Below are 11453 nucleotides of genomic sequence, written 5' to 3' on the forward strand. Positions count from 1 at the left end.
TGATTATTTTTATGTACTATTTCTTATGTGAAGAGGTTGCTTTGCGCTAAAGGAGCCTTTTCTCAAATTTAGTTATTAAATAAATACATGTATTTTAACATGTACAAACCATACTTCACCTGGGTTCCACTCATTCGTCAGCAATAAAGTTATCAAATAAACCGTTATCGTCAGAAGCAAAATTACTCCAGGTATTTCCACCTTTCGAATACGTAGGACAGCCATGTAAGGATTGAAAGGAAGAGGCATCTTTTTGTTTCTGTGACACGACTTCTGGCTCCTAACACGTATGAATATTATTAAATATGTATGCAGATGACCTACGTACATTAGCACTCTATTTGATAAGCCTGTAATTAAGTATATACCCAGATTTAACACAGTCTCCTTTGAACAGCACTCGCTTAGGTATATGGGCCTAAAGGTATGGAGCTCTGTTCCTAGTAACGTGAAAGAAGCTTCCATTCCATAAACATCCTGGTGTTTTTTAACATTAACTAATCAATTCATTAATTAATTAATTTATATTTTTCTTTTTTAAGTTTTAGTGTCCCCGCTTAGTGGCAGCCTGAATTTCAACCGATTCCTTCGAGTCGTTATTACCTCCCTCAGGAACATCTGAATCGGCCGGCCGTTAATGCCGTCTAGTGACGTCACTACTCCTTTGCCCCACACGGACCCCCTATAAAAAGAACGCAAGGAGGATTTTAAATGACACTTTCGCAGCGGTTGCCGTCCTGTATCTTTAATTCTTCAACACAAAAGAGTTTTTGAAAAGCTCTTTTGGCGAAAAAGAGATGCAATGTACCTATTACAGAAAAATTCTTACCTTTCTTACTTTTAAGCTTGTTAGTACTTTGTCCAACTCAATGCTCTAATAGTGATGTCCACTTAACAGTTGGCTACTTAGTTCCCAAGCAAGCCTTTGAATAGCAGTGAGGCTGAGGGTGACCTGGTTACACGAAACTTGCTGCCTTTGATGTGTGGATTACTCTGTCTGCGGTATTTTCCCTCCTCTATCAATCATAACGAAGTCGCCCTGCTGAATTTGGCAACTAAACACATAACTGTCAAATAAAATAAAGGGCACCGGTATCTAATGGACATCGGCATCTTTCTTTGTCGAAGGAGCACTATTTTGTGAAGCCTGGGACGAGTCAATGAACACGCGGGGGAATGAGCCGAACAAAATGGCGAAGACAATCGGTGGCAGCGAATGCACAAGGAAAAACACAAGTTAGCTAAGTTATCGGTCTTTTTCGAAGTACGCAGGTCCTCATTTCATCGCCACAGTGAAGGAGGCAACAATAACAAAAAACAAAACAAAACTAACCAAGGGCGTAGCGTGACCATTTTGGCAAGTACGCACGGGTCCATATGGTCGCAAAAACTTTGTGCAAAATGACTTTTTGCTTTCCTTTGATACATATTTCGGCAATTTACAGCCTTGTTTACAATATAACGTGATATTAAAAAATGCTTTTAGACGTTTTTCTTTCAGCTGGTACTGGAATATTTACAAGAACAAGGCGAGGCGACTCCCCTTTTGTTGCGCAAATTTAGTAATGATGTTGTCAACATTAGCAGCTTTGTGTTTATAAAGACAAGACAAGACAAGACAATGCTTTATTTGGAGTCTTATACAGTTCTATGTACATCGACTTTATCCAAATAATTTAAAATCATAACTCAAATTGCACGCTAATGGAACTATAATCAATGTTAACCTAAAGAACTAATGATCTTCTTTTCTCATAGCAGTCGAATAAGTATTTTGAAATTAACTTTTGCACTGGTTTGTTCTTGCTCGGAGGGTTTATTAACAACAGAAAAAAATCATCTGGTGCCATTCTGTTTACTGATATTCTGTATTTTTTGTTTAAGTATTCAAATAAAGTACTTCTTTTTTCTTGATACTTAGGGCACAGAGTTAAAAAGTACATTTCATTTTCTACGTCTTTTTCACAGAAAGGACAGTCAGATCCTCTCTTTCGGTTTCTTATAAGGTCTTATATACCGACCTGTCTCTATCGTCAATTTGTGATTACTTAGACGGAGTTTAGTTACAGTTATCCGGTGTCGGATGTTGGTGACCTGACAGAGATAATCTTCACATTTATAATTTTCTATTGATTTAAATTTTCGGAAGGTTCTTAGTTCCGTGGGATGCCTGTGGCACTCCCACGGTAAAAATCCAGTTCGGTTGTACCCAAAATTGCAGAGCCAGCCAATAGGATTGCCTAAAATCTTTATCGATTATCTCTTCTTACAAGCCGACCAATCAGATTGTACAAAATCTGTATCGATTTTTAATCGATTTGCTTCCTCTGAAAAACGTTGAAATCAGAACTTGTCGCTCTTGAGTTTTCCCACTCGTGGTTTAGGATGGCTTGTTAACCAGCGAAATCCTTCGGGATACTGGCAAGTCACGAAAGGCGACCTAAGCCAAATTATTTCTTCCCTTCATGATTCTTTTTTGTTTAGGTCTAGCTTTTTAATAAGGTTTTAGTAGCGTCTGGTTGCGGGCCACGATTTCCGATAGATTTTTCTATTCGGAGTTCGCCAGTTTTTGCCGAGCACAGCTAGAGTTCAGTTTTTTTTCTTTTCTTATCGAAAACACCTTGACGATGGGAGGTTAAATCGCCTAAATTTCAACACGTACCCTTGGCGATTGGCGGTGAAATTGCGAAAATATTGTCCTCGTCGATCGACGACTCGCTTTCGGCACGGATTGGACTTCTGGATGGGACATGGATCAGGACCTTAGTAAACTTATTATACCTTGGAATCAGGGATAATCATTGGAACTATGTTAACTTTGAGACCTTGGAAAAACATTGCAATTGAGTTTTAACCGTATCAAGAGTATCTTGGAATATTAAACTTTCATCTTGGATTAAAACATTGGAACTTTATCGAACTTTGTAACCCTGGGTTCGACCCTGGATAAAGCAAGGGGATGTTTTGTTTTGTTTCGTCCCATTAACCTAAAACTACAATGTTTATTTCTCTTTGAAAAAGTTGCCTGTGGCAACTTACTACCAAGATATGACGTATCTTTATACATATAGTTCCTGTTCAGGTTAATCAGAGAGCATTATGCGCATGTTCTCCATTACTTGTTCCGTTAACATTCCAATTTAAGTTACACGGGTAAACCTTGTTTTGATGTAAAATAACTTCTTTTTCTTATCCAAATCGTGCTACGAAAATAACTACATAGCGATGGATCAAAACAAGATCAACGCCATCCTTGCGACCACTGACAACTATAAATTTAGCTTGCGTAGCAGGTGTCAATAGGGAGGAAGCAAAAAGGGGATGTGGATTGAGGAGAAATAGTAGCCTGCCACGCAGGCTACTATAACTTCAGTCATAAGCACATTAAACCAACCCATACAGGTAACCTACTCATCGATGCTCATAACATGACACATCTTTCCGGTTTCCCTAATTTTTCCAAATTCAGATAGAACGCCATTATGCTTCCACAGACCAACGCATCCCACGGAAACGACTTTAGGCGTCTTGTTTGTTCTTTTGGTTGGCGTCTTTTCTTACGTCATTGTTTACGTCACTTAACCATCTTTGTAATTCGATGTCTTTCAGTCTTTGTTTGATAATGTCCAAGATTGCTATGTCATTTTCATGTGCCTTTGTCCAGAGGAATCCCAGCCCTATTTGGTCTAATACGCGTCTGATTTTTTGGCTCCATAATTCCTTATTCATCCTCGATTTCATATCATTATAAACCACCTGTGATAATTTGTGTTTTGGGTGTTTGGTTAGAGTTAGCCAAAACTTAAAATTCCTATATTGTGCTGCGATTTTTATTGGGAATTTTCCTGTTTCAGCCCTACATGCATTGTTGCTGCAGTATTTATTTACAACTAGCAACCATTTCAAGAATTTAATTTGAACTAATTCTGCGGGATCTTTTTATATTTGGTCGTTACAGTCAACACCCCAAATTTCACTTCCGTAGAGAAGTATGGGGGATATCAGAGCATCGAATAGCTTAATTGTCAGCATAATATTTTCTCTAAAGTTGTCACCCATCTCTTTTCTTAGCTTTTTTTAAATTATAAAGTGCTTTAAGCCCAACTTTTTTTAACTCTTCTCTAGCTAAATTAAAATTTCCATACGGGTTCAGTGTCATTCCCAGATATTTATAAGACTTAACATTGTTTAGTTTATTTACTCCATACTTAAACGAGTAGTTATTTAAGGACTTGCCAAAATTATTAAAGATCATGACTTTTGTTTTGTCTAGATTTAAAGATAGTTCAATTTTCTCACAGTAGGATTCCAACTTGTTGAGGAGAGTTTGTAGGCCATTTGCTGACCGCGAAAAGATCACTAAGTCATCCACATATAATAAACAGTTTATAGGTCTTTCAGAGTCATCATGCAGAATATCGGTTGAGCTTGGTGAATTTAAAAATTCGGGTAGATCACTTTTAGATAGAGACTAACAAGGGTGCGTGTTAACATACAACCTTGCTTAATTCCAGTGTAACACGGAAAAGCTTCGGTCATTTTGTTGTTGATTTTGACTGCTGATTTATCTTTTGAGTACATGGACATTACTATTTCTAAAAAAAGCCCCTTTCTGAGTTTTTCGAATAATTTTTGCTTGGGTATGCGATCAAAAGCTTTTCTAAAATCTACAAAACGCGAGAAAAGCAAGTTTCTGCGTTTTTGTGGTTTAGGTTTAACAAACTTATCTATGAGTGTTTTTAAGATGAAGATGCTATCTACTGTACCGTGCCTTTTTTTTAAAGCCGCCTTGTTCTGCTTTTAGAATTCCTTTTTGGGTCATGTTATCATACAATCGATCATTGAGGATGGATGTGAAGAGTTTACCTAATGCAGAGAGCAACGTGATGCCTCGGTAGTTTTCAGCTTTTGATCGATCATCCTTTTTATGTATAGGGACGATGAGGCCAAAACTCAAGAGCGTAGGATATTTCCCTGAACTTAAAATACGATTGAATAACTCTAGTAGATGACCTTTTATGATATCTTTCCCGTTTTTTAGCGCCTCATTTAATATTTTATCACACCCTGGGGCTTTGTTTAATTTCAGTTGTTTGATTACGAAATCAATTTCTTCTTCCGATATTGCATAGTCTAGGGGGCCTGCCTGTCTGTCTGGTCGCCGTTCGTTGGAGCTGCGTTTTGTTGTTTGAAGTATTCATAAAACTGTTCCGCACTTACTGTTTCCGTTCCATGTGGTTGCCGTTTTCTAATATTAAAGATTTTTACCTATCTGTTTCCAGGTATCTTGAGGATTACGGAAGTCAATATCGCCTATACTCTTACTGGCAAACCCTCGTTTTTTTCCGTCTGCATGTCCGTTTAAATTTCTTCTTTTTGTCTTGTAAAATGTGCCTCAGCTGGGAATTATTTGGCTCCTGAGAAATTTGTTCCCCAAGGGATTTCAGGTTTTCTTTTTCAGTTTCGCATTCCAGATCGAACCAGTTATTTTGTGACATGGCTTTAGTTTTGTTACGTTAATATATAGATTTAGCCAGGGCTAAAAGCGAAGCTCCAATTAATAAATTTATAATTTAAATCAAAAAATAAACTTTTAATCTACAAATCATTTAACTTAAGGGCACATTCATGTGACGTTTGAGGGAAAGGCTAAATTATTTTAGAGTGAAACATCTTACATCGAATTGATAACCTTATATGTACACCCAAAAAATAGCAAACATCTTCGATCACATTCAAGATCACAGTAGATTGGGCCTCGAAAACAAATTCTTGGAAAACAAATCACGCCGAATTTTTTTGCGTTCGACAGGTTTACTTTACAAATTCTTGCCAACAAATCTGGGGGTGTTTAAACCAACCTTTTATAATTTTTATACATCACCTTTGAGGTGAAACAGTACTATTTATCATACAGACCTCGGACAGAATGCAGTATTTCACAATTTTTCAAGACAAATTGCACTCAGTCAATATTCAGGACGATCAATCGTAAAGCGAAACCGTTCAAAAATTTCCAAAATCACCCATATGGGCAGCCGGTTATCGTTTCTATAGTGCGAGCTGTCAGTGTGGTCGAGTGTTTGAATGAACTTTAATAGAGTTAAGCTTCAACATAATAGCGAATTTATTTTTTTTTTTTTGTTATTTGATGGTTTCAGTTATAACGATGTGTAATCTTATAAAGCGTTTGATACGCGCGACATTTTTGAGTACTCCTGCAAGCGATGTTTATGAACGATGTAAACAAACGGCACAGACAAGCGATTAAAATTGCAAGAGAGACTACTAACAATCAAAAAAAGAAATATAATTCGGTGAAACATTTACAGAGATAACAATTTTCATTCATGAAGACAAGTACTAAAGTGTCTCTAAAAATCCTGAGTCTCGGCGTGAAGCTTTATAAGCCGGCTTAACGGTGCGGGTGTTTACTGTTTTCCAAGGTGAACTCCTCGAAGCAAGAAAATCGCTCAAAGTTTTCTTTCTACAGCCAAATTTATAACTAAATATTCTTCGGAACGTTTTCTTTCTATCTGTGGTGAGCAAATATATCTGAAGGCTTTTTAAAGTTCTGTAAGCTTATATCAAACCGTTCAAACCTGATACTAGGTCAGATCATTGACTCAAACTACGGCTACAAACGTGCATAAACTTGCCGCATAAACTGTCAGCGTGAATGTGCAAGACTTCATGAAATTAGATATAACAAAAACAAACATCAAATACAGTAGTTACTCAGGCTTACCATTCGAGATTCAGTTCCTGAAAGCTATCAAGGAAGGCCACAGTTGCTTGAGACTTTTAAACCCTCTTACGCATTAAGCAAGGTGAAAAACGAAAACGATGCCATCCGAAATCGAATTACCAAATTTTGACAAGCGACGCGTTCCTCAACCAAAAACCCAGTAAACAAACCAGCCATGAATAACAGAAGACTCTTGATAGCAGCTGTATTTCATTTTGTACATCCAGAAGAAAAAGACAGTTAAAAACATTACAAGTTAACACAAAACTCTTCAGCTTCAGCTGTCAAAGTAAATAATTTTCAAGATGCTGCATAATTTTTTCGCATGAACTCACCTGTCAAATTTTGACCAATCAGAGTATAAAAATTGGACGTAAAGCGTGACCAACGCGTGACCATGGTAAGATAAGGTCTTCCCCGCCTGTACTTTTAAAAAAACTGAATTTTCGCTTCCGAAGTCAGTTTGAAATCAAAATTCTAATAGTGCGGGGCAATAGTGACATAAACACAACATATTTGATATGAATCCTTGGAAAAAATAAACTTGAGCCTGCGATCATTTCAATCTGGTAATTAATCAGCGGATAACTTCAAAAAAATACTCGACCTCGATGGGTCAACACTTGAGCCCGCGGTACGGTCAGGTGATACTGGTCAGTTTATGTCCTGTTTTGACAGCTGTCAATTGATCACAACATTGATGTGAAATTAGTTTTCTCTTGGGCTCCCAAACTAGTTAAAATGTGAGAGTAAACATTGGTTTTCCTGTGGTGCGGACGGACGGTCGGTCGGCGGTCGGTGTACGGTCACGTGATTACCAAATTTTCTGGGATGGGTAGATTTAGTTAACAATGGGGCTCCGCCAACGCGCGCGCTTCGCGCGCGCGTGGAGCTCCGCTATAAATCGTCAAGAATGAAAGTCACTCATCCCTTACCGTATTGCGTAGTAAAGCTTTTGTTCTTTTTATCGAGCTGAAACTGTGCTCAGCAGCGCACGTCGAAATAGGGCAAGTAATGGGATTGTCTTAACTGCCACATAAGTTCCTGGATAGAAAGGGGCATTGGTTTGATCAAGTGTTTCCACAAGAGTCTTTGGACGGGGATAATCAGGTGGCCTGATTGACCAGTGGTGTCTCCATCTTGTAATGTCTTGCTTGGGGGCAGTTAGCTCCATTCCCATGACTTTTGAATCTTTTCCCCTATTTCGGTCATGAGCACGGGAAAGGAAAAAACAATTATTGTCAGCCATTGATTTATTTTCATTCCAAATTTTTCATTTTCATTCTAAATATGCTGCTGCTCCAAATGTTTGTCATTGAAAACAATACTACATCTTTTCCCTAGGGGTAAATTTCCTGTAAATTCTTGTTGATACCACGCCACACGTGTATTCAGCTCACCTGGATTATCGTCGCCATTGGTTGGGTCCATGATTTCCTAATTGAGGGACATTAAAGTAGTCTTTGAAAGACTTTTTCGACATTTATGGAGAGAGAGAGAAAAAAAATGAATAGCTTTTGAATGGGAAAGCTTTCCAGCTAAATCTAGAAAGGAACGATAATCAGTCAGGGTCTATTCTTTGTGGCGACAAATGTGTTTCCATGAATTTCCCAAGCCTCCCTCCGTTTTTCATGTATACGAAATCTATTGGCGGTGGGATTGCCTGAACGCCTGAAAGCAAACATTTCAAGAATGTTTCGAATTTCTCACCTGCCACTTCGCAAACTGTTGAAATTTTCGTGATGCACAATACAAGGTCAAGTCACAACACTACAAATTGCTTTTCCTAATAACAGAGAATCTTAAGTACGCACGTGTGTATTTGCGTAAAGGACACTACGCCCCTGCTAACGGTAAGTCAAATCTCTAATTGTTACTTTTATTATTGTCTTTTTATGGGGGGTCCGTAAAGGGGGTCCGTAAGGGGGGGGGGGGGGGGTCCGTGGACCTTATTGGCTCTTCACCGCTATTACAGATTGACACTTAAATAAAGGTATCATCATCATCTGACGATTTCCCAGATGGGATGTACGTATCTAGCGTGAGAGCAAGCTCTCTGGGGAGCTCTTTGGTGGGTTCTGGGCAAGAGATTGTGTCCACGCAAAGGATACACCCGTGACACGGCGACCACAAGAAAACTTCATTACGAGTAGATTTATACTCATGTTAAGACTCCTCAGTAAAGAGGAGAAGCCGTTACGTCACGTTACCATGGTAGCAAAATCTGGATGACAAGAAACCGCAAACGTGATCAGGACATTTCATGTCGCCGTCGAGCAATGACAGCTAACAATTGTACAATACGCGTGATGCACGTGCAAAGTTACTTTATTAGAGAAAATTAACGCTCCATAAAATTAAGGTATTAGAAATTAACGCGACGTAGTTTTTTACAGTAATGCATATCAGACGATTTTATTAGGTGATTTTTTTTTCCAGATTACTTTGTAGAGTTTCAGCAAGGTTATTTGTAGTCGTATTTAAAGGTTTATCCGCTTCACCTCTAGATAAAATATTCAGAGTATCTGTCTACTTTATTGAATGTTCTCCCTTATTCCCATATGGCTTAGTACGTCAAAAGGTCTCATGCACGAGCGAGTCAATTTCAGGTAGCTTGCGTAGCAGGAGCCCCAGTCTCCAGCCGGGTGGGGATCGGCGGGCGCATCGAAACACCCAAGGCTGGAGACTGAGCTTTGCGTAGCAGACGCTTGTAAATAACATAGGCGCAAAAAAGAAAAGGGCGCGCGACGTAAGAGGGAGCGTGTTCCCCTTTGAGAACCCCGTTCTTTCTCGCGCCTATATCATTTATAAGCGCCGGCTAAGCAGGCTAAATTTCAGGCCAATGTTATACCTGCCCGTTACTATTCCGACCAAGACCTCTAATTTAAAAATCGGAATTACTTTCCTCGTAGATATGTATTTGCCATAGATACTGGCTTTTCAATCGTGCATGAGATCGGATAGAGGCCCTGGGAAATCGTAATTAAACATTTCAAAGTCTTCTTCAAAGGCCTTACCCAGCTGAGCGATCTTCTCCTTGGGTATCGGGGCATAGCTTTTAAGAAGTTGACTTGAAGTATTGTGGGTAAGAAACGGAGGAAAGGTCACTGCCCGATCCATTCCTGTTTGCCGTAGGATATAAGGTGCTTCTTCTGGCATGTCCTCAAAATGACCGATGAAATCGTACTCTATATCACACGGGTGACAAATTGGGCCGTACGATCGCCAGTGTGCATCTCGATCAAACCCAACATCACTCACATAATAAATGAACTTCTTAAAAGTAAGATCCTGGTCGGAGCTGTTAGAGCTAGGTTCGTCTTGTTTGTATCTTTCCAAAATTTTCGTTTTATAACTTTGAATTATTCTCCAAGGCCATCGGTTGTTTACAAACTTGTTATTGTAGGCTGACAAAAGCCTCTCGAGTGGTTCGCGAACAAATACAAACTTAAAGTAAGATTGTAGCCTCACTTTAATATCCTCGTCCGAATAATCATATAAGAGAAATTTATAATGTTTGTTATCATGCACATCATCCACATCGGTGCGGTTATCAAGAGCAAGAAAGACACGTTTCCATTGACTGCAGGCCACCTTGGGAATATAGCAGAAGATTACTTTGTACTCATCGTTAACAATTATAGGATGATCGTATCGATCGCTTCGATTTCTGCTTGAAGCGTGCTTCTTACAGTAGTCTCTAAGTCGCTGCTGTCGCACAGTTTGTCTCTGTTTAATCCGCTCCAAAAGGTGACCATCCTTCTCTATCTGAAAAGTGGATTGACAAACGTGAGAGCTTTAGCCAGAAGGTGCGATTAAAATTAGGACAATCAGGATAAGCTTAGTCGGTAGGGGGGCTTAAACCGTGTAAACTGGCGGTCAAGTAGTGTCCCTAATTATATAGTACTTTAAATACAACATTGACACTCAAATAAAGTGCATTTTTTTACACAAACAGGCTGAACAGGGCATGAAACAAACAAACAAAGTCGGATTGGGAAACTGCCCACCTACCCCTCCCCTAAGCCAGCATTTTGCCCTAAGTGAGAAATAAGTGTTAATGTTGGCTTAGGGGAGGGGTAAGTGGGTATGGCGCGCCGTTTGTTTCGAAATTATTTTTTTCATTGGTTATAAATTTTTAATCTTTTTCTGTTCTGATTCATGGATATAAGCGCTGAAAATCAGAAAGAAGGACTCATGATCCTTTCATTATTGCTTTTTCGTCGTCATTATTAAGAACAATCTCTTAATAGTTTACTATGAACTCCAATCAATCAGTTTTGCGGATCGGGTTTACCGATCAGTTATCGATCAATTAAAATATTACTATATTGTGCTAATTTTCTACCAGATACTTAAAATCGATCAGCCAGCATATCATCAATCGGTAATCCGTCGTGTAAAATCGATGTATATGATCCGTAATCAACCATGGTAAGCTGTCTCAAATTTCGATCAGTTTTGCTAATAATCAATCAGTTTATTATTTAACAGTTATCGGGTACTATACTATTGATCAGCGTAAACTCGGCTTGTACAGTCTACCAGTTGTGCGTATTTTCATTCAGTTGTGACTAAAATCGATCAGTTGTTGTATGATCGATCAGTTGTGCGTATTTTCATTCAGTTGTGACTAAAATCGACCAATTGTGTGTATTTTAACTTCTATCATTTTAGCCCAGAATTCTCGACCTACTTCAGACAT

General features: G+C 38.8%; 1 protein-coding gene across 1 annotated transcript; it reads right to left on the reverse strand.

Moving 5' to 3' along the window:
• Positions 1–9688: 9688 nt before the first annotated feature.
• Positions 9689–11453, reverse strand: LOC140938274 (carbohydrate sulfotransferase 11-like). The gene is made up of 2 exons (XM_073387779.1): positions 11445–11453; positions 9689–10516 (listed from the first exon to the last, which is right to left on the reverse strand). Exons 1-2 carry the CDS (start codon positions 11451–11453, stop codon positions 9689–9691), a joined length of 837 nt encoding a protein of 278 aa, XP_073243880.1.

Source organism: Porites lutea, chromosome 5 (assembly GCF_958299795.1).
Source record: "Porites lutea chromosome 5, jaPorLute2.1, whole genome shotgun sequence".
NCBI classification, from domain to species: Eukaryota; Metazoa; Cnidaria; class Anthozoa; order Scleractinia; family Poritidae; genus Porites; species Porites lutea.